Genomic DNA, 25,218 nt, shown 5'->3' on the forward strand with positions numbered 1-25,218 from the left:
GTACCCAATGATACGTATTGTTGTATGATAAGATGCAATTATACATTATGTCCCCGTTTGCGATTATTAAAACGCACGATATTTATTTCATATGTGAAACAATTATTATCGATAAAGCGTCATGCATCAAAGAAGTGTTGTCAAAATAAGAAAAACCATTTCCATTAAGCATCGGATATTGTTTCTGTGAATGCATGTTAAAATGTATAATATCTTGTTAATCAGTTCTCCAATCATTTGGTTCAAAATCTATTTATATAATATAATGTTTTTTTTTTAATTTAAAATAATAGTAATCAAGACCTAATTTCGTGCCTTTTGAATAAACATAGCGTGTTAATTATATTTTATTGAATAATACCATTTTATGTCTGAAATTCAAATGAATAGTTACTGTTTTGAGGTTTCTATTGAATGTTCTGTACAATAAAGATTAATTGTATTATTTGTTGTTTTAATTGTTGGCAAACTAAAGATATTAAGAACATTAAAGGATTGAAACTGCAATATACTAAAAATATGTGGTATCAATATATAATACAAGTACTGTCATATGTATGTATAGAAGCACATAATTTGTCATGGAAACTAGTTATTACAAACTGGTATTTTACTTTTTCCGAAGTAATACTTAGTACTGGTCAATTTGAGTTAACTGAAATAAGATTTCATGAGAAATCCCGTCTTCTATCAGAAAATACTACTTGTTTTTGTATGTAAATAAGGAAAACACGTCGGAATTTCATGATGTTCTTCCATGGTTAACTAGTTATATGTTCGTGTATATGAATTAATATTTTAGATGAAACAAAATATTTAAATTAAAATGTTCTTTCAAAAATTGTCATAGAAAAGTATGTGTTTAAGAACAGGACGTGGAAAATATAATCAAATTAATAAGTTTAATAAACTCGATGATTTAATAATAATGAAGTAATAAAACATACTTGTGATCATTTAAATTATGACATGAGTTATATAATATAAAATAATAACAAACTCTTTTTTGTATCGTTATAGATCTATAATGTTTGTTCATTGTTGTATGACAACTATAGTTGGAGTCAAAGTACATATAATCGTTCTATTAATTCTACAAGCAAACCACTTTGGATTATCCTAGTTTGATGTATGTCTACCTGTTTTGGATCTAGACCCCAGCCTATAAATCAAAATGGCGGCAAAAATTCAAAATGGCCGCCAAGATGGCCGCCAAAATCCAGTTTTTTCAGATACCCTTCCGATAATTAATACAATATTTGCAAAATAATGCAATATCTAGCAGTATATGTTATTCTTTTGTGTTTTAAACAAACAAAGACATCTTTGAAGAGTTACACATAATATTTGGCATAAGATATTGTGGTCAATATGGCCGTCAGTATAGGATTTTTATGGTTTTGCATTTAATTACTCATACTTCAAGCTTTAAACATTTCGGACTTCACCTTATAACTCTAAATACAATCAAGTTGAAAAGTACAATTTTAATAACTTATTATCAATATAAGAACAATATTTTATACATTAATCACTGCAGACTTCTTTAAAATGTGATAATTTAATGATATATTTACTGTTAACTCCAGGTTTTTTCAGTTTAAAACGTATATTCAACAGAATACATTGTAATATTTAATGGTCACTGAATAATATTTAACACAATGTTTGAAATATTGTAGCTTAAAACAGCAGTTGTTAGATTTGCATAACGATGTGCATGGAAAGTCAGCATTAGCACATTTACATCCTCTGGTACCATTTTCCTAATTACAGCTACACTTTAACATACATAATCTTTTTACTGGCAACAAATTTGTCCACAGAAGCTGTGGTGCCAAATTCAAAAACTGGTTAACTTCACAGGGTTTTAAAAAGTAAAAGAAATTCAAGTTGATTGCCTCAAGGTGAGCTTAAATATTTTTTAAGAAAATCAACTTCAAAAAAAAAATATGTTAAAGATTTAAGAACGGTTAAACTATTCACAATTCCAGAAATAAATTAAATGTAATATGCAATTAATCCATGATTTTACAGTATTTTTCATCGTATTTGTAAGTGCTATATTTACATATTTTGACCTACTTAATAAATGTTTAGTAGTGTTTGGAAGTATAAATTTCTTTCTTTGTTCACTTGACAATATTTTACTTTTTAATACAACATTTTCCTGAAAATTAGCATGAATTTGGAAGCATGCAGCTCCTAAGCTTACTTAAGTTAAGCTGGATAATGACACTTTATTAATTTATGATCGTGTGTTTGAGTTAAATGGCACATTGACACACAACTGGCCATACCGTGCCGAACACTACATGAATAGTAATTTATTTGTTCATATAAGACTATTTAACCTAAAAAAGATAACAAAAAAGGTCAAAAAGGGAGTTAATAACTTTTATAATATAGGTTTATATCTCTTAAGTAGTCGATCAATGTTAAGGAAGGAAATGGGTCAAAAAGTTGTGGAGATGAATTTAATCGGGAACCTGTGCAAGATCATAGCATTCAGAATAATGGCCTGTTAAAAGATGAGAAGGTGTGTCATGTTGAACATCTCAGAAGACCAACTTGATCATGATGGTTTATAAGAGATAGAAATGGTGACAGTTTCAGTCAGGGGTTTATATCATTTGTTCCAATTTGATTTTCATTCAGATGATAAAAGTTCATTTCATGAAGGTTAACAATCACAATTTTGGTAACAGTAATGGGCGATTTTTAAAGTTTCTTTAGACAAACTTTTCATTTCCTTGTACTCCTTCGTGGCCTAGGATCCAACATAATTTTACTGCCTTTGTTTTTAATAAACCATGAAATCATAACAAGGGCTTCTTTACCATAATATTGTCAAGTTTTATATTTTTGATTGACATAAAATAGCACAGAGAGTGAATCTGAAAAAAGTTACAAACTATTATGCTATTAAATGATTAACAAGGCTAAATCTAAAGCTTTTGTTTCAGCAGTAAATATAAATACATTACCAGGTAGTCTTATTCACGATGTAAAATGATTTTATAGACACCTTCGTTGCAACAATCTTTGAAATCGTCTGTATAAATATGAATAAAATGTAGATGTTCTTTGAAGTTTGAAAAATGTTCTTAAATAACATCAGGAGAAATGGGTGGCTTTTTTAAATTTGAAAGACTGATTTGAACTTCTGGATAATTTAAGTTTACAAAGAAACATCACACCATTTTGAAGAATATACGTTGGGTGTACTTAACATTTTTCTAAACTATCTTTTAAACAAAAGGGCTACCTTAATTTAGTTTGTTAAACTATTGTAGCTGTAATTTGCATATTGAACAGAAAGCTTTTCATCAGAAGTTAATTCTTACTTTAAAGTTTCTATCGACAAGAAATGTAAAAAAAGATTTAATCCTGTATCTTTTATATCTTTAAGTAATAGAAAGAGCACCGAAACACGAGGCTATCTGATTTGTACGAGGGGGCGTAGCCCCCGAGTATAAATCAGATTGCCGAGTGTTTTGGTGTTCTTTCTCTTTTGTTTCATAGTCAAACATAAAAGCACGTTCCCTGTATCACAATATGAAACCCCGGCAAAAATGAACCAATGAACGAACATCTGGATATGACATTTCTGTCGCTTTCCCTTTCTCTGCCGCCACAATATGTAAACCCCAGCAAAAATGAGCCAATCAATGGGCATGCTCTGGAGTGCGGGTAACTAATACCCGCACTCCAGTTAACGCAATGTGCACGTATATGTATACGATTTAACCCTGACACATTTTCAACAGAAAGGTCTCCAAACTATGATACAAGAATTCCATGCTGTATCATAAGGTTTTACAGGATCAAATCAAATTGAAGCCGAGTGTTGTTTTTTATCAAAAATAAAAATTTGGGATGAATATGATAATTGTTTGTACTATGTTGTGAATGGAAACATGACTGAACGCTAGAAATTATTCCTTTAACTTCTAAATGCCATACCAGGGGATTATTTACCATTCAAATGTTTTTCATAAGTAGCTTGAAATCGGGCGGTAATTTGAAGGGTCAGTGCTATCATTTTCAGGTTAAGGAATTGAGATAACCACATCTCCTTTGAAACTTTTAGGAAACTCACCAGATAACAAAATGTTGTTAAATATGTTAAGAAGGGCACAAAATTGCAGTAATTCAAGAGATTGATGTAGAAGGTGTTTAAAAAAATCATAGTAAATGACATCTGGACCAGCTGCTATATCTTTTGGTTTCTTGATCGAATCAACTAAATCTTTGAAAGAAAAGAGTTTCGAATTTTGTAATGTGCTAAAGTAAAATGTATTTGTTCTCCTATAACTTTAGAAACTTAATGCTGAAGAAACTCATTTGAAATAATTATTTGAAGCAGAGTTGTTTTTGCAAATGTTTTATTAATTACCTTTTGTGTTTTTTTTCATCTTGACAATTATTATATTTCTATTGACTAAGAATTGGGATATTCTTTTTTATTTACTGCTTATCTATCTAACTGCATCCCATACTTTCTTTATACGTATTTGCATTTATATCTGAAACATACGACTTCCATGACTTGCGCTTAGATGATGAATTGATCTACTAGTTTTGTCTCTAAATATTTCATGACGTTTTAGCCTTTTTGATGTTGGACAACGTGTATATGAACAATGAATGATTTGCAGATGTTTCCAGACTTTTATACTTCACAACATCAGGTGTCAAGTGCTGTGTGGCAGCTGTAAAAAGTTGCCCCGTACTTCACTTCAGTGTTGTTATATTTTTCTGGTCCTTCGGGATCATTGATGCAAGCACTATTAAGTGTTGAGAACTAAGTACCGCTCTTAAGTACCGCTCAAGCCGGTGCTAGGGGGCGTGAAGGTTGTTGCACATATACATTATCCCATATGTATAGACTCAATCAAACAGAGTCTGCAATTCTTATGTAATTTTGTTGTGATTAATGCTTCCGAGGGATCACTTTGTTTCCAGATTTTTTGCTTTTAACGTTATTCATAGTGACTTGAACGTGTCAATTCACCTTTACTTTAATTTTTTTCATTTGTACTAACAACGTTATATAAATATATTTTACAAAGATAAAGTCAAATTTAGGCATTGTCAAAGTAAAAACAAACACTTTTTATAGATATTTTTGTTAAATCATCGATTAATTGTAAAATGGAAGAAAGACCTGTTGAGTTGATATGTTTAAATTTGGATCTGCAAATTTATCAGGTTATTTGCGCCGCGCCGAAGCGCGGCGCCTTTTATGGAATAAAATCAGATTTTGTGAAAGGGCGACAGCAACTTCTCGAGCCTTTTATAGTTGTTCATAATAAAAGCCGATCATTCCGATCGGTATAAGGGTGCTTGTAAATAGAATAATGAGTTGATGACCTAAATATTCCAAAAATCTATTTATTGAGGGATGTACTCCTATCGGTAATTCCGGTCTCTCCTGGTCCCGTGTTCACTAACATTTTAGGATCAGGATCAAGCTCAGATCAGTTGATCTGATAATTTGACTCACATGATCCTGAGCCGAAATTTGGTGTTCACTAAACAAAAAATGATCGCGATCATGTGAGCCGAAAATCAGGATCAATTGATCGCGATTGTTAATTACATAAGCGACCACCGGAAGACTCTTCAATTGGAGGCGCTTGTTTTTGTTTACCGTCTGCATCTCAGAAAATGGAGCGATTTCCTAACTGGACCGAAAAAGAGAAACTGTTCGTCATTAGGAAAATAAATGAGTCGTACAGTCGCCTTTTTGGCAAATTTAAAGGGGCGGCAATGACCAATAAAGAGAAGGACTGCCTTTGGCAGTCCTTGACGGATGAATTCAACAGGCAAGTGATTTTTTTTATTTTTTTTTATTTATTTGCCGGGAGGGAGGGGCTCTTCAGCCCTTCATGATTGAAAGACTCCACAATATTAGAAAACGTTAAACCTTTGATTTTCTCTATCAGAATGATTTAGAGTCATTTCGGCCTAAAGGCGTATCGGCCCCAAATGGCCCAAGACGTTTCGGCCCCAGATGTTTCGGCCCCAGTCAGAATAAGTCTTTCCTGGTTTTTAAAACTGGTATATTAATAGCATTCCAATAAATAAAATAATCAATTGATCTTAACATTTAATCATGATTTTGTATAAAAATGAGGCTATAATAGTAGGAAAGGAATAAAAAGGGGGAAAGTATTAAAAAAAAACAGAACTGAACATGAACTTTTTATGAAAAAATATTATACAAACAAACATTTATTTACAATTAATGAAGATAATATTTTATTTGAGCGATTATGAAGCAGTGATATTTCTCACTTAATTTGGAAGAGGCCTTAGCATAAGGTTATCAGCTTCATTTTTTCATATTTTTCTATAATTACTAGTATAGTAATGCATTGGATATATTTACAATGGTAGATTTAATAATTTTCACATTTTTGGGGGTACTTTGGTACTGACAATAACATAGTTAAATTGAAAATAAATATTTGAAAAGGTTTAGAAGACCTTTTATTAATATAAACTGAACATCATTGCAGTGTAAAAAATTAGGATTTGATCCACTAGGCTGGTCGGACTACCAGATTGGAATATTCACTAGCCCAAAAGACATTTCACTAGCACAATTCATTTTTTCAAAACAGTTGTTTATATTGCCTCTGAAAATACAGTAGCCTGGTCGGGCTTGTTACTGTGAAAAGTTGGTAGCCCGAGGAGAAATTTAGTAGTCAGGGACTATAGGACTATTGCTAATTTCGAACACTGTCATTGTATTTTCAGTTCTGGCATTGCACAGTGCAAGAGGACGGTTGAAAATGTCAAAACTATGTATAAAAATACAAAAGCAAGAGGTATTTATTTATTCCACTTTTTCTTTACATACTTAACCTAATCATCATAAATAATATTATTATAAACGAAAATTTATAGCAGAAAGAACTACATTTTGCATAGAACTAAGAACATGTTAACATAAGAATTTCATTAAAGAACAGATTTTATACTTTTGAACTCACTTTTTTCTTCTTTTTATTATAATATAGAGTGAGTTATGGCACATCTGATTTATCAGAAAATAGGATGTATGATGCTACATATATCACAGATATTTTTTTTGTTAATCAAGGATAGTACTGTACACTCAAAACAAAGGGATAGAATAAATTGTACTAGCTTCAGTTTAGCAAGTAATAAATGTATGTAGTGATGTATAATTTTTAATAATGCAACAAGACTACAGATTAAAATAATTTAGATGTCATAATAACAGAGCAAATAAGTGGTCAATAGGTTTTATATATGTTATATGTTTGACAATATTCATATTTGGAAATATAAGCAAGAAGTTTAATGACATATTTTTAGAAATATTGAAATTTCTATATTTTGAAACTGAATTATATGTATACAGGTTCTAAGATTTCAGAAAAGTTTGAACCTCAAACTTAACTCAATAAAAATGTGTTTCTTTTAAGTCTTTGTGTAAAAACAGTTGTATAATCTCTTGTATGTTATGGAAGCTCATTGATTTATTGCCATTTAAAAGCAATATTTATATGCTTTATGAAGGGTATTGACTTTTGTCTCCATTTTTGTTTCCATGCATTATTAATCATTTATGAATAAAATGTTTTTACAAGAAATTTAAGAACACAGTTTAATATTTAAGCAAAATCAAAAGAAGGAGACAGAAAAAAAACTGGGGGAGGGCCCTTTATTGCATTAACCGCAGCAGAGGAGGAGAGTGTAGTTCTGCTTAGAAACAATCCGCAGATGGTAGGCATTGGGGGTGGCCTAGAATCCTCTGCCATATGTAAGTTTTTGTTAAATGCTATTAACTCAGTGTGATGTTTTATTGAAAACAATGACTCAAACTAGAACAGTTACCATATTTAATGTAACAAAGAATGGTTTTATTGCTCTATGTCTCTATCACACATCCCTTCATTATTATTCCTCCTTCTTTTAAAAATTATTATTTTGTACTAATAACTTCTTCATTTATTATGGTATCAACTTCAAACTTATAATATTTGTTACTGTTAATCACCCACAGCATGTTTGACAAGATTTATAACCCTAGCATCAATATTGCCAGAATAATTCCCTTATTTTGTTTTCTGTAACTTCTTTATTTTTTAATAGATGTATGTTTCAATTTCATTGGCATGGTCACATGCATATTATGTGGTGAAAAAATGCTGAACATTTGATGATTTCTTGATACTGAAACAGAAATATATATTTACATATAATTGATTTTCTTTTAATAGATTTGACTTCCTTTACTGTATCCAGTACATAATTAGTCTTTGTTTCTGATTTTAGGTTCAACAGCCCCATGTAATGATGCCTCTGAAGAGAATGGTAAGCAATAATTTATTCAGAATATCATTAATAAATCAGTGACAGACCCAAGGCCTTTTCCGACTATTTTTTGGAAAAGGACCCTTGTATAAATTTGGAATGTTTTTGTTTTTTTAAATCAAGCATACATTGCCTTTTTAAAAAAAACAAAACAATAAGCCACCAATAATATAAATTTAAGGGTTTTTATGTATGAATGGCCATATAAACCATTACTATTCAGTAAAAAAACATATAAAGAAGTTTAATTTTATAAAAATAAAAAAGGATTTTGATTATTTTTTGGCTGCTTTTTTATTTTTGTTCTAATTGAGAAAAATGGAGTTATTATTTGATTTGGCACCTTGTATAGGTTGAAAATGTTCAAGAATGACATATCTGTACCTACTGACCTATTAAAGTCACTCATTGTCTGAAATTTAAACACAACCAGTTGAAGACAACAACTCTTAATCATTAGAAATGATGAAAATTTATTGACATGTCATAAATAGAGGATATTGAATGAGTGCAAGTTCAATACTGAATTTATTGCACGAGTTGAATAAAATTATATTATGCGAGCCTCTGGCAATAAATTTTGTTGTGAACTTACACGAATTTAATATTCTATTTATCACATAAAATGTTGTACTTTTTATAAATGAATGAAGTCATCATTTTTAGCTCGACTATACAAAGTATATGGGGAGCTGTCCTACTCGCCCAGACATGCGCATCCAGATTTCATATTAAAGTTTTAGCACAGTAAAATATTTTTCACTATTACTTTTTCATTACTTAAGGTATCAACTTCAAAGTTCAAATAAACGTTCCTTATCATCAATCACATCTTATTGACAAGGTTCATAACTCTAGTATCAATATTTTTAGATTTATCTCCCCTTGAACTTAGAATTTTCCTTTAAAAATACTATTTTTTACTGTTAATTCTTTAATTCTTGAGGGATCAACTTCAAAATTCAAATAAATGTTCCTTATTATCAACCATATCTTATGTGACAAGGTCCATAACTGTAGCACCAATATTTTCATATTTATCTCCCCTTGAACATAGAATTTTCCTTATAAATATTAGTTTTACCGTTACTTATTTATTTCTTAAGGGATCAACTTCACACTTCAAATATATGTGCCTTTACCTAAACATATGTTATGTGACAAGGTTGATAACACTATAACGTGACTATTTCCAGAATCCTTTAACTTGGAATTTTTATTAACAGATAATATTTTTTTACTATAACTTAATACATAAATATACATAATTGATTTTTTTCCCATAGATTTGTTTTCTTTCCTGCGTCCAGAATTTGATTAGTCAAGCTTTTCTGTCTCCTGTGACAGCTCATGCTGATGTTTGTTATATTATTTATTCTTCAGAAAATGATAATGTTGAAAATGGAAAAAACCCGAAAGCTGCTGAAGAAACTACAACAGGTTTAGTAATTTTTTAGTTTGACCTTTTTTTTGAAAATGAAAAAAAAACATTATATATATATTATATGAATCTTACACCGGCTACCTGTACAGACAGGAATTTCTTGCATAGCAGACTGGCATTTCCGTTAGTTTTACCCATGCCGGAAATTTCATCTGGCATGGGGGTGCCAGATGAGTCGCGTGCTGTGCAATGGCACGCTTTGGATGACGTCATTTTACCGTTATGAATGAAGTTGCAATTTCATACGCTGTTGTACGAAAGTAGTTACAGTTGTCATGATATAAATTTCCATTGAAAATAAAGATAAAGAATTTAAAATATAATGGAATATGGTAGAATATGCAAGAAAAATACCTGACATATGTTTGCGGTTCGGATCGGAATATCCGCCCCTCGGTTACCCGCCCATGGGCGTTAACTCGGCAAGCCTCTAACCGCCTAATGGGCATGTCACCTCGGGACGGATATTTCGATCCGAACCGCAACATATGACAGATATTATTAATCTAGCTAGAGGGTAACTGTTTCCGGCGGTAATAAGGCTCTGCCGAGTTTCCGCTAAACAGTTACCCTCGAGCTAGATATTCCCGTCTGCATCGACAGCCGGTTTTTAATTCTTTTTAATGCATATTACATATTAATTATTTTCAGAACAGAAATTACAAAAACTGATTTTCTCATTAGGCACTTTTTTCTTATAGTAGCGTATGAACGTACAACTTCATTCATAACGGTTAAGTGACTTCATCCTAAGAACGCATTTCATTCATAAAAGGCGCGCAACAATGACGTCATTTAAAGCACCCGACTTTTCTAACATGGGGGTGTAAGACAGGGTTTTCTAGCACCGGTGTAAACGGTAGATAATCCTGTCTGATATGCAAGAAATATATCTATATATGTATAGTCTAAATTTTGCTTAATTTTTGCTAATTTTTGCAAGTTGCTGTAACTTTGTTATTTATGATGGTATTGAACATAACAATCTTCAGGATAGACCTTCAAGTTAACAAGACAGGCCTTGACCTTCAATCATAATGACTCACCTTGAATATTTATAAACTATAATTGTATGAAATATGGTAATTAATCTTAATTTTCATTTGCTCGTTTCAAAAACGGGTCGTATGGCAATATTTTTGTTTTAAATGTACTATTGTTTAAAAGGATAACCCTAATTCACAATTTGTATTAAGTATCTATTTTTATATTCATTTAACAATATAATTGTTTGAGTAACAATATCTATTCTTTGATGACATTGTTAAGTTTAAAAAGTGTCATTGTTTATTACTTTTTACTTATCAGCAGTAAGTGCAATAACTTCTGAACCTCAACCTTTAATTGAAGAAGAAGCCTCAATAAGAGTGTCTGGGAAAGGTACGTTTTGTTTCTAGTTTTTAAAAAAAAAAAAACATATAATAAAGGCAAGTTACTGTTATCTCTTTTTAAAGATTGCATATGGTTTTAAAGATAATAAATTTGACTTTTATGAGATTATGAATTGCAAATGTACATAAATGTATCTGTTGTATTGTGGTTAAGCAAAAAATACTGCAGTATCAACTTGAAACTTCAATATTGATGGATTTCCTTAATATATGCAATGTCAGTGAACCATAGCTCTATGTATAGATCATTTGAGAACACAGTGCTCTGAAGTGAGCTTTTTTTTTGGCAGTCAGTCTGCTGTATATTGTTACAATTTCTCTAAAGAACAATACCTGCTAAACCACTTATATAAAGATTTTTCAAAAGTGTACATTAAGCACTAAATTTATTGAAAGAGTAGAATCAATTCAATATGAGACATCTTAAAGCAAGGCAACGCACAGAAGATAAAATTCTCTTTTTAAAGGGATTACATGTACATCAAAGTGAAATCTGTTTTAATATTAGCCTAATCATGTGTGATGCAATTCATAGATAATATTGAATGAGAGTAGGTTTAATACTAAATTTATTGAACCAGCTGAATTAAGTCATATGGGAGCCTCTGGAAAGCATAATATTGTTTTATTCAACGTGTTTAATAACTTAAGTATTGAATATACACAAATAAAATAATGTGATAAATATCTTTTATTCCTTTGATAACTCTAATGTTTATTCCCAGGTACAAAAAGGAAGCAAGATGAGTTATACCAGCTTGAATTGGTACGAGCGAAGCTTGAAGGCGACCTCCTCAAGCAGAGACTTGCCCAAGAAAGGGATTTATTTGTTATCAAAAAACAAATACTTGAGGAAAGCAGGCAACAGGACAGGGAGCTTTTCACTTTGAAAAAAGAGCTGTTAACTAGCAACATTGCTCGTGCTCTGGACGAGGGATTGATAAATATTGAATCTTGATTTTTAATCCCATGCCATTAAATGGGAATGGGATTATAGAAATAGCTTCCATCTGTCAGTTTGTCCATATATTTGTCTGTATTTATATTCTTACATACATTTTAATAAGCTCAACTTTTGCAAAGAAAAAAATTGAGTTAAATTCATATTTTCTGCTCCTGTACCTGTTGCCGTGCACAAACTTTACATTTCTACTTGTTATTTATTATCTCTTTCTTGCATATCAGAATGGTTTCTCTTGCATATCAGATTAGGTTTAAAAGCTTAGTTTAACCATGCCAGGAATTTCATCATGTTTGTTATCATGCATTCTGACATGACCCGCATTTTTCACTATTGAATATAGAAGAATCAAAAGTGTGTGTTATTATGCAATAAAGTCACAGTTGACGTTGTATATTAAGATATGTGACGTAATCATTACACATGTGACGTAACCACTAAAAGAATCCGACACGCTGAAAATAAGTACGGAAACAAGTCGGACACAAATTTTGCTTAATGTCAGGTACTGCACCATTAATTTGTTGATGTTGTGTTAGAATCGAAATAATATATCCAAATTGGTGATTTTATCGCTTGATAACATTACTGTTTGTCGTTCCGATGCACATCATTATATCACTCTGGCTACGCCTTCGTGATATAATTCCTCGCATCCGAACTGCAAACAGTGACTTTATTTAGCGATAAAATCACTGTTGGAGATAACTTATTTATTAGAGAAAATCACTGTTGAAGTTCTTTATAACAAATCAGGGACTATTAAGCTTATGGCAGCATTTATTTTGGAATGTTGTGCAAAATTATATATCCCGATTAGGGATTTTATTGCTTGATTGAATCACTGTTTAGAATATATTATGTCTTAAACATGAAAATGTTGTTCAAAAGGAAATTAATTAATTTTTTATATTAACTTAAGAACCTAGCTATTGTTATGCTCTTATAACATGTAAAACATGCATGCCAGTGAATACAAAGAAGTGAAAATGGAAATAGATTTTTGTATTTTTCCACATCATAATTACATTTCACACGGAAAAGCATGTATGTGTATTATAGATAACTTACTGTGTTAAACAGTTAATATCAATTATGGTAAAATAATAAGTGAAGATGATACATATTTAACTCTTGTAAATTTCTGAGAAATTAATTAACATATTTTATATCTTTTGAGAACTATGAACACATTCATTGAATTTTTTTAAGTTTCTGAAACAAATTAAAGCAGCACGCCTCCAGATTCATGCTAATTTTTATGAAAATTTGAAAATGTATTTATAAGTATAATATTGTAAAGTTACAAAAAGAATGCAATTTACACATTATCAACAGCACTTATCACCTATGTTAATTACATAAACAGGTCAAAATATGCAAAAAAAAGCCCTTACTACCTAAGTATCATAGTAGAAATATAGTTATAAATAATCAAAAATTCGGTCATTAATCGCACATAACATGTAAATTTTAACTAGAATTTTAAATCTTTTACCTTTCCTAAAATCTTAGTACATTTTTCACACGTTTGATTTTATTTTTTTATCGAAATATTTTTTGCTCATCTGGAGGCATGCAGCTTTAATGTTTAATTAAAAAATGCATTTGCTATAAAATCTCTGTAGCTGCTGCCTGTACTTGGTCCTTGATAATCACTTACAATTGGAATTTCCCTAGAGTCATCACATGTCCTGGGAAAAATATCATTAAATTCAAATCCCATGTTGTGTAAAATAACACATGCACCTATGACATTTAAACAGGCTGATGGTTTCATTCTTAAGCCATAAGACAGACAAGGGAATCTTCTTTTCAAAACACCAAAACTTTGCTCTACCAGCACTCTTGTCTTACATAGGGAATTGTTGAAGCGTTCCTGCAAATGGAAATAATATATTAGTTTTTAAACTCAACTGACAGTTGCAGAAAAAACTGTGATGGTCTTAATAGAAGGTTTTCACTGTACATGTTTTTTTTACTTTGAATGATTTCTTTATCTCAAAAAGTTACTTTATTAGACATGTCACTTAAAAACTGAAACAAGCATTCAAGTATAATAGTTTTTGAAATCATTGTATGTTTTTTCATGAACGTAAAGTTTACATAATGTCATTTTGATACATGGAAATTTTCGAAAGCTACTTTATTACTAGCTAGAGTTACAAATTGGAGTTTAAATGGAATAAATACAACCTCTTCGGTCTTGTAAGTGAATATTTTCAGGGATGATTATTTTTTTACATTACTGACCTGTGATTGTGTCTGTGGTGCTTGATAAGGAGTCATTAAAAACTTTCTGCATGGATACCCTGAATCACCTAGTAAAGTTCCCTGTATTTCCTCTGAAAAGATGCATGTACTTTAATTTTTTATTTATTCCAATTATTTCAGTTTTTAAAAAGTATATGCTAGTGTAATATGGGAATAGACATACTATACTAATATGGACTTTCTAGCAGATGAATATGATGTGATATGTACTTTTCATTGCGATTACCATTAAATTTACCAATCATCAACAATTTTTTAAATATTGTATTGAAACTGGACTCAATCGCACTGGCATATGGAATAACTTTAATGTAACTTGAATAAATTTTGCAAAGAATTAAATTTTGCACTAGAAATTGTCACTGCATCTTTGATAATAATTTGGTGACATCTTGAATAAAATTATTTCTTAAAGCAGAATTTTATTCTGGAAGATTGTGAACAGAAAAAAACTTTCTGCATGACAAAGAACCATATTTAAAATAACAAATCTTACATAGGTTATAAATGATCTTGTTAATTCCTTTTAAACATTAAATTGAATATATGTTTTGGTAATAAATTAAGCCCAATTTGTAAATCACCACAGTAGTTTTCTGCTCAAAACATTGAGTACATGCTATATTTCAATTGGGCAACAGCTCTATTGTTGAAGTGCTATATCCATAGTAAATTTAAAGAGACTGTAGGAAACAAATAATGCTCGGGAATATTTTCTGAACACCAAACTGTACTATATGTACCTCTCTCAAATTGTGCACAAATATCACTCTCCCTCCAAATACGTGCATCATGAACTGACCCTGGCCACTTTGCCACAATATTGGTGAATTTGAATGTAGGATCACATATCATCTGAAATTGTATATTCATGTAATGATCAATATATGTACAAATTGAATTCAACTAATTTTTTTTTTTTTTTTTTTGGGGGGGGGATGCATATTTTTGAATTGAATCAAACTTAAATTGCAGTTCACAATAAATGTTGCACAACATGCACTTGGTATGCACTACATGTTGATTTCCAGTGCTCTTTATCGAGTACCTCAAATGAACTTTTAGTGCACTAGACCCTTAATGTACTGGACAGTACTAGTGTTATGGCAGTTACCTTTAATTGCAACAAATACTAGTACTAGAATCATTCAGAAAAGGAAGTAATACATGTGATTTTGTTAATATTACATAATTGTTATTGATTAATATTATGTTGTTGCTATTTTTTTTCCTTTAAATGAATGGAAGATAACATTTTATTAATTTGTAATTTTTATGCCACCGCAGCATATGCGATGCAGTGGCATATAGCGATTCACCTGTGTGTTTGTGTGTGTGTTCTATAGATTATAGTCATTATACAGTGAACTTAAAAAATCTTATTGTGAAAAACCACTAGTCCAATTTCAACCAAACTTGGCAGGATTGATCGTTGGGTGGAGGGCTTCCAAATTTGTTCAAAGAATTTCATTCCATACAGAAATCTGGTTGCCATGGCAACCAAAAGGAATTATAAGAATAAAGTTGAAAAATCTTCTTGTGAAGACCCAAAAAGCCTAGAGCTTAGATATTTTGCACAAGGCCTTGATTTTTGCTGTATAATATCATCTATAGGTCCTCTTCCAAAGTTGTTCAATTTTTCCCCTGGTGACAAAATTGGCCCTGCCCGGGGGCAGTGATTCTCATTATGTACACATAGTAAAACAGAAAATAAAACAAATGTTTTCTGAATGGATGGGAGAAAGCCACAGCTTAGATATTTGACTTGAAATGTTGTTTGATGGACCTGTATCAAGATTGCTTTGAATTAAACCCTTGGGTCAAAATTTTGCCTTGCCCAAGGCGACAGTGACCTACTTTCTTGTACTTTGATGTACAGCAATGAAATTTTGATGTAAAGTGACCTTTAATATCAGCTGACCTAGGTTTTGACAAAGTGTCTTAATGTGTTGTCCTTTTATGTAGTCATGAATTTAGGCTGTGTGAAATATGACCTTCACCACCAAATTCACTAGACTCGAGTGCCTTGAGAAATTCCTACTCTGATCTTTTTTTTGATTAACAATAGATTTAACCACTAATCTGATAATAAGAATTAGATAGGTCAGGGATCTATGCATTATGACAATCTGTACAAAAAAAATCTGTTCCTACACTACTATTTAGTGTTGTATTAATGCGGTGGCATAGCATTTATCTCAAATGCAATCTTGTTTGTATTTTGTAAATCAATTGATTTCATTCATTCAATATGATCTTAAGATTAGTTTCATGTTGAAATTTGTAGAAATTTTATATTCTTAAATGATATTCATAATGATAAACAGATAATGTAGCTGAAATATGAATTGGACAGTAGTAAATTTATACTGATTATACAAATTAGTTAATCTATTATATTTATAAATATGATTAGTTTCTTAAAATATAAGAAAACACGATGGCTGACAATTTTGTACATTAGATTTTAGCTTGAAAATGTTATATATTGATGCACTGTTATATAGAAATAAAAAATGAAAGACACTATGAAAGTTTATTGATACATGAAAAAAACTCGTTATTTATTTGAAACACACAACTAATATGAATCTGTATATTATACTCTATGATATAATTACATGTTAATAAAATATTTTAAAGCATACACTTTTTATACCTGTACATTTATTGAATGAAAACCTTTACGGTTTACATATTCCTCCTCATTTACTGTTGGACCTGCTATTTTTATATGTGTGCAGTCAATCGCACCAATGACATCTGGGAAACCTGTAATGTGTAAAGTGTAAATAGACAAATAAAAAAATAAAGTTAATAAACATGCAATACCATAGACATGTATGTATGTCAAAATATGGATGATGAATGAGTCGATCAATAAAAATATATATAAATACCCCCCCCCCCCCCAACAAAGTTTGCAGATTTCTTATCAGGGACATAATTTCAGAATATGCAAGAGATATCATTCAACTTCTAACGAATGGGTAAACATGATCTGCATAAGAAGCATAACCCTACAATCCCAAATTTTGGAGTTATTTGCCTTTGTTCATTTTTACACTTTGTGCGAGACATTACTTGAGAAATATAGAAGGTATCAACATGAAACTTTGTAGGTATAGAAAGTGTGCAGAAATCAAATCACAGGATGAAAAAAGGTATTGCCATTAAAAGAAGTCCTGGACATTCCAATTCTAAAATTTAAATAATATAGGACAAATGTTTCAAAAGCATTTTTGAAAAGTCTATAACTACTGCATTCTGCATATGTGCAAAATTATTAACTAAAAGCAAGAGGATGTCGGAGGGTATTCAACATTTGTGACATATTCTAGTAAGTCATGTTGTCATTAATTTTGAGGTAAAAAAAATGAACAATTAGGAAATCAAAAATCCATTTAGAACTTCAAATATACTGTTAAAACAATCATAAATTATAAACACTTGATATTGACATTAAGTTACTCATATCTCAAAACAGGCATGTTATATTATTCGTAAAAGTGTTCTGTTTGAAATATACATGTCCAACAAAATTGTCCACATGAGTCACTTAATTATGGGCTAAACTTAGACAAAATAATAAGGGCCACCCATATGGGATACTGATGAGAAAACATACAAAAATATGATTGTAATAAATCCATATAGGAATTTTGGCTGAATTGTGTAATTTAACAGGTTCAATGTAAGCCTTCAAACATCGTACTGAATCTTAGGAAGTACACCTAGGGGCAATCTGCCATGTAAATGAATGAAATATACACTAATAATAAAGTATCATTTGTAATGACTTCAATTAATTTCACATGAATGTATGTGTTTATGTTTATTTTCCATCAAATGTATCAATATTTACCTCCATGATTCCCTAAATGAATCGATACGGGCAAGCCGACGGAAATTGTTTAGCAGTGTTCAGCCTTAAACTATAAATAGATTTACACATTACCTCCCTTTCCGGATGCGATAAATTTGTTTATATTGGTTACTAACTTTTACTTGACATTGTCTTACCTGCGATAGCGTAAAATCGTTTTTGAGTCTTGGGTATCATATCATCTCGTGGGAACACCACGAACTGGTTTATTAAACCACACAGTGCCTGGCAAAATGTTTTAATGGCCCGAGACACGCTCGCTCTTGATACTCCATGAACTTGGGCAATCACAATGTGATGAGCATTAGACGCCAAAAATTGAAGGGATACAAGGACTGCCAGAAGCGGTGGCAGTGCATGGGAACGTTTCGTTTCCCTCCTCATAACAACCAAACCAACTATTCTCAAGATGGTTTGAGGAAAGAAACGATAACGTTCCCGGATTTCCTCACTGCTGAAATTCTCAAGTGGGTTCGTACGATCCCTAAATACCCGCCGATCAAATGGTAGGCTACCTAAATAGCGCAACCGCCGCTGTCGTGACACAAAGGAATGACAGACTATTCTCTCCCTTACCAGTTCCTCCCCCTGACGGTTCTCTCCCTAACCATTTCCTCCCCTGACGGTTCTCTCCCAAATTTGAAATATGCAGACAGTTCTCCCCCAATTTTATTTTTTATAAAATATCATTTTAGTTTTGACTTAAACTAATAATATTTCTTAATGAAGATTATTAAAAGAATGTGTTTGACATTAACTGCATTTTATGTCTTATGTTTATCAGCTGAAAAGTGTTTGTAAATTTAACACCTTTTTTCAGTATTTTAATCCTGTCAACACCTTTATTGTGAGAGATATAGATCATTGGACAGTGATTGATGTACACCTGTAATTATGTTAAGGTCTGGCTAATGTGATGTTCATTCATTTGTTAAATAGTGAATAAGGTGGAAACAAGTATGTTCTAGAAAATAAATTAACAACAACTGGTATGCAAACACTTTCCACATATACTTTTTAACGAAATCGATTTAAAAAACATGTAGTCATTAACTTGAAACAATATATAATACCAAATAACTAATATAATACTTATTCATCAACACCTTTTCACAGCTATTTTAATCTAATCAACACCTTGATTCTTGAGTAATGAATTAATAAACACCTCAATTATCACTGACAGCAAACTTAACGCATACATGTGTGTATTGAACTCCTTTTTTCTTCAATTTACAAAAGTTTAGCAATTAAAATTTATTAATCATGTTTTGTCTATAAATTTCATTTTTATTTATTAAAAAAAAATAATAAAAAAATAATATCTTATGATTATCCTTATCAAGTAAATTATTCATTAATTATTTTCAATGACTAAACACATTAAAAAGTATACATTAAATCTAATTAAAAAATCAGAATAATTAACTAATATCATCATTGATCAATTATTATTATATGTTAAAAAAAAAGTTTTTCTAATTCAATTTATATCAATTGATAATAAAGTTACAAATTTATTAAACATCTAAATACTTCAATAAAATATGTTTTTCTCTAAATTAGTCTAATTTATATTAATTTTTGATAATAAACTTACCGATTTATTGTTGTTGATGATGCTAACAAAATTGAAACTTGAATTAAACATCTGAATGCTTCATAAAAGTATTTTTCTCTCTAGTTTATATCAATTTATAATAAACCTACCCATTTATTTAACATCTAAACACTTCAATAAAATCTCTTTTTTTCTAATTTATATCAATTCATAGTTAAACTTACCCATTTATTTATCATCTAAATACTTTCATGATAATGTAATTATAAAAATAAAAATGGGGAGGAACTGTCTTCTAATTTGCAAATATGCAGACAGTTCTCCCCCAAAATAGGGAGAGAACCGTCAGGGTAGGAACTGGTAAGGGAGAGAATAGTCTGACTACCACACAAAGTCAGCCATTTTTCAGAGTGTATTGTGGGATTGATCTGTAAGTTGATCCAACTGAATACGAGGATCAAAATATGGATCAATTTGATCCATATTTTCGGATCAGATTTGATCGTATTTCTTTGTGAACACCAACTTTGATCTTGATCCGAAAATTGATCCAAAAACTTGATCTTGATCCAAATATAAGGATCAGAAATGTTAGTGAACACGGGGCCAGATCAATCGCAAACGTAGTGCTTCTGATTGACTCTGATTTTATTATCTGTACAAATTAGCGGAAAGGAAACTGCTTTAAAAAAATGACGCAAAGGATAACAAAAAAAAACGGGGAAAGGGATGATCCCTCAACAACTTTATTAAACGTAAGATTTGAATTGCACACGAAGTAAGTTAACAAGCTAAATGGTTTCCTGCGGTGAACATTTTAATGATATATTGAACTATTTTCAACATTATTTTATTATTTTATTTTTTTTTTTTTTTTTGGGGGGGGGGGGGTAAATAAACGTTTGTATCAGGACTTTAGTTGACAATTGAATAAACGATCAATATAGAAGAAGGTCACCCTTGAAGACCGGAGAAGGTCGAACATAAAACAATTATTTCTTTTTAAGAAAATGATTAAATAGGCCTACCATTTTATGAATAATTCCGAGCAAAAAATAAATAAAGTAAACACACAAGTTTACGCAGAAAATATCTCTATTTATTATGGCAGATGCCCCTACGAATATTTTAATTCTGTAAATTTTCAAATTTTAAAAGTCACTTTCGCTCACTTTCGTCGAAAATCTCACTTTCGTATTTTAGGCAAACCCGATTTACCTGTAGGGAATTAGTCCGAATTACAGTTTATCAAGAACAAAAACTATTACGTGATATTTCTAATTTTCTATAATTATTTTACCGTTTAAGGTGGTAAAATTTGAATGATGTGTTTCAAAATTATCAATATTTCCTTAATATCTATCGTAAATTTTACAAACAATGAATTGTTGGGTTTGCCTAAAATACGAAAGTGAGATTTTCGACGAAAGTGAGCGAAAGTGACTTTTAAAATTTGAATTATACCGTTTTAATAGAATTTTACAGTAAAATTGCTGTTTGTAGACGTATATTATTAGCAACCAATTATATATATTATGATAAATAACCATAATCATGATTTAATCGCCATTTATTGGCCTAATTTCTAAATATAAAAGTTTAGTTATCTTCCTTTCGCTTGCATAGAAAAATACGAAAGTGACAAACTACATGTATTAAATATAGAGTTTAAATTGAAAATGTACTAAATTTGTAGTTTGTAGACGTATATTATAAGAAATTAATTTAATATTAATTTCTGATAATATACGCCTGAAAAATGCAATATTAGTATAACTTTCAATTCAACCCTTTATTTCATATTTTACAAGTCACTTTCGTATTTTCAATGTGAGCGAAGGGAAGATTAAATCATCATAGTGATTATTTTTGAAAATAAATATTATATATTTCTGATAACATACGTCTACATTTTAGTACAAATTTAAATTTAAACTCTATATTCAATATTTTACATGTCACTTTCGTATTTTTCAAAGTGAGCGAAAGGAAGATCTCAGAACTTGTGTATAGAAATTATGCAAATAAATGGCGATTAAATCATCATAGTGATTATTTTTGAAAAGAAATATTATAAGTTGCTAATAATATACGTCTGCAAATAGCAATTTTACTGTAAAATTCAATTAAAACGGTACAATTCAAATTTTAAAAGTCACTTTCGCTCACTTTCGCTCACTTTCGTCAAAAATCTCACTTTCGTAATTTAGGCATACCGCAGGTAAATCCGTAACGGACCGACAAACGGTATTTAGCTAGGTTTTCGAAAAGGTCAATTAACAGATCACATGCTCCTCCATGTACAGAAAACAGGTCACGTGCTGCTCCATGCCTCAAAAGTGAAACGCGTACCAATACCCTGCGGTCTCCAGACCGCAGGGAATTATTTTGTCCCGATTGAAGATTGAATGATAGTATACTGTAGATGTATACTCTACTGTAGTAATGTATTCCTATGTTAGCAAGGGTTCTATGATGCACATATGATATTTGTTTGCTTTGCATATAAGACCGAAATGTATTTTACCACAGACTGCCAGAGCTAAGCCTAGATCAGGTTTAAAATAAACAAGTTCTTTTTTTAGAATATTAATGGTCTCTTAAAGGCCAAACCAAACCTGTTGTGGTGTTAATTGTTAATGTTTGTCTATTGTCATTTTCTTATAGGTGATTAAATTGGTTTTGCAAGATGTGTAATTGGTTTTAGTATGAAGTTATTTTTAGCTGATATGGTTCTGGGGTAGCTTTAATATTTCTTAGTAACTGATCGCTCCCTCTCATTGCATTCAAAGCAATAATATCTTTTATCTATTTCGTTAATTAATTATTTCTTATTAAAATACTTATAGATTTAATAATTTTCTAATTTAAGGTATGAGCCCCCTAATGGGCACTATAAGGAACTATAAAATTGACAACATAGGTTTGTTATATACCTTAAAGGACGCCTGTATGCAAAATTTTAAGAAAGTTTACCGTATGGTTTACGAGGTATGGGGATTCTTCTTACTTAAAACGTGGCTACTAAATGGGCTCTTTTTCAGAAAAGAGAAACTCTTAATAATCTATCATATAATCAATATGGATTTTTTTTTCATTTGATCATTGTTAAGAAACAAATAATAGCATTCAAGTAACAAATGACACAAGAAAACTTAATGTTTCTACCCAAAATGTTTGAAATATGTATACAAATGGTACCCTATCCCACCCATTTTAAACCCTTAATTGATTGACAATTTTCCTACTCGGAGGGCCTTATTCAAAATAGCCCAGAAATTTACCAAAATGAGGGACTGTTTTCAAAGTTTGCCTAAATTTTCTTAAAAGTATACTGGTTGATCTTTTTAAATATAAAATACTTTTACCTTCTAGTTTTTGTTTTATTAGACTTTGAAAATATCAGATATCATATCTGATGATAAATTTGGTATAATTTAGCCATTAAATGTCAATAATAATGTTATGCTTAAATGCAACGCTTTTTTCTTACCAAGAGTGATCCAAGAGACACAAAAAATATTGAAAGAAAGAAATAGAAAGAAAAAAAGTTGCCTCTTTTGGGGTTTGAACCCGCGCCCCTCAGCTTCAATGCAGTTGACAGTAGTTCTAGCCTATTTGAATACTACTCAAAGTGGAGGTAATGCATTAGGTGGGTCATACCTTAAACAGGTGGTCGAACGTATAGAGATTCGGTACGTTTTTTAAGCCAGGTAAATGTAGGATACGGAGAAATGGTGGAATTTTTAATCTAAACACGTCATATTTTATAAAAAATGTTAGTGTCATTTATTTCTAATATTGCAAATTTGGTATTATCATTAGGCTCTGGCCTAAACATACTTCTTCGAAATTATAGAAGTTTGGGTTCAATAGTGAAAAAGTTGTTAAAAGTAAATTGGCAGTTACTGATTTTGTGTCGGTGAAAAAAGTCAAACAGCAAAGCACATATCGTGAATGTTAGTTGCTAATTCTACAAATAACTTATGTACAGAGATACTTATTATTAAGTTGTCAGGCAAATATTTTAGCAAAGATATACATGTATATTGACGTCTGTTCGTGAACGATGGGTTTCGGTACGATACGATAACTGTATGCTTCAAAAGGTTCGATAATTTTGACTGTGTTAATAACTACTTAAACTATATACCTTAAATAATCTTTTGTTATTCACGTAGGAACTGGCTTAAATATGTTGGTATTTTAACTGTTTCCTTTTTTGTTGCAGACGGTATTTATCTTGCTCATACTTGTAAATACTCACATAATCACACCATGTCATACAAAAAACATCAGGACCATCAAAATAATTTCAATTGGTCCAAACATGGTAACATCACCACATCCAAAACAACCAACTCATATTGTTTTATTCAAAGAAACATTAAAACAAGTAACATCTAGTAGTTCTTTTGATTCCAAAAGACACAAATGCTTTTGCTCTATAACTATGTTAGGAAACCGAACATATGAATAAAGATGTAATGCTAGGACAGCATATTTGGTATTTCATAAACGCACATTGCAATAAAAGGCCTTTGAAAGTAAGCGGACGATGTCGGTTGATAAAACCATTCTTTAATATTCACAAGGCATTAATTTTAAAGTGACATAGCAAATATTTCTCAGTTTCGCTGTGCTGGAGCAGAAACCTGGAAAATAAAAGTTCAATAGGTTTTTACATAAGTGCATGGCTTGATTAAAGCCGTGCTAAGAAACAATACATTTTATTGTAAAAGCAAAGAATTTATTATCATAGGATAACAAGAACTCCTTATACTTAACACTTCTGCCATTGGGCATGCGTTCTTTAGAGATTCCGTTCTCTTATTAATTACATAGAGACGGGTTTATCAAAGCGTTTGTGACAAAACAAGTCGATTTCTAATATACTATAAAATGTGAAATATATATATATTCTGTTATATTTAGATATCTTTTGTCCTGTTTAAGATTGTTTATTCACAAACAATACAGTATATGGTTCGTGAGACAACAAGTTTGAACTAAGATGTTTTTTTCACCAGTTCTTGCAAACAATGAGTTGAATTACGCAAAAATATGCTGATTTCGAAAAAAAAAACTATAATTGAAAATGTTCATTTAGCATAGAGTCTTCTGGTTAGAATCATAGCATACACTATGTGTACAATATAATAATTTACAAAATTAATCAATTGGCGAATGCTTTAATTAACTTACAGAATATAATATAGCTCTGTGATACAGTGGCATATCTAAAAATATGCATGTAAAATCACTGCACGTGTGTTGTAGGACATATCCAGTGGACCACTCTGTGCATTTGCAGAAAATATAACACAGTTTTTATTACATGTATGT

The 25,218-nt window shown here is 30.8% G+C and overlaps 3 protein-coding genes across 4 annotated transcripts in view; 2 read left to right on the plus strand and 1 right to left on the minus strand.

Moving 5' to 3' along the window:
* The first annotated feature begins 5,439 nt into the window (after positions 1-5,439).
* Positions 5,440-12,997, plus strand: LOC132727317 (uncharacterized). 2 transcript variants are annotated; one of them, XM_060712749.1, is made up of 7 exons: positions 5,440-5,831; positions 6,769-6,839; positions 7,658-7,801; positions 8,317-8,355; positions 9,739-9,795; positions 11,108-11,179; positions 11,916-12,997. In XM_060712749.1, the coding sequence occupies exons 1-7, from the start codon at positions 5,674-5,676 to the stop codon at positions 12,146-12,148; spliced, it is 774 nt and encodes a 257-aa protein (XP_060568732.1). In that variant the 5' UTR covers positions 5,440-5,673; the 3' UTR covers positions 12,149-12,997. The 2 variants fall into 2 exon arrangements, with proteins under 2 accessions (XP_060568732.1, XP_060568733.1); XM_060712750.1 differs by having other exon boundaries at positions 11,111-11,179.
* Positions 12,998-13,141: 144 nt separating this feature from the next.
* Positions 13,142-18,855, minus strand: LOC132727316 (putative nuclease HARBI1). The gene is made up of 5 exons (XM_060712748.1): positions 18,449-18,855; positions 17,085-17,197; positions 15,169-15,280; positions 14,405-14,496; positions 13,142-14,030 (listed from the first exon to the last, which is right to left on the minus strand). The coding sequence occupies exons 1-5, from the start codon at positions 18,693-18,695 to the stop codon at positions 13,743-13,745; spliced, it is 852 nt and encodes a 283-aa protein (XP_060568731.1). The 5' UTR covers positions 18,696-18,855; the 3' UTR covers positions 13,142-13,742.
* A 1,694-nt stretch (positions 18,856-20,549) lies between these two features.
* LOC132727318 (large ribosomal subunit protein uL14m-like) overlaps positions 20,550-25,218 on the plus strand; it is a 31,234-nt gene continuing 26,565 nt past the window's right edge. Inside the window, exon 1 of the mRNA XM_060712751.1 lies at positions 20,550-20,627. Within this exon, the coding sequence (XP_060568734.1) occupies positions 20,565-20,627 (63 nt within the window). The 5' untranslated portion in view covers positions 20,550-20,564. The remainder of the gene's footprint in view (positions 20,628-25,218) is intronic.

This window comes from Ruditapes philippinarum, unplaced genomic scaffold (assembly GCF_026571515.1).
Source record: "Ruditapes philippinarum isolate M1 unplaced genomic scaffold, ASM2657151v2 ctg3248_1_1_1_1, whole genome shotgun sequence".
NCBI classification, from domain to species: Eukaryota; Metazoa; Mollusca; class Bivalvia; order Venerida; family Veneridae; genus Ruditapes; species Ruditapes philippinarum.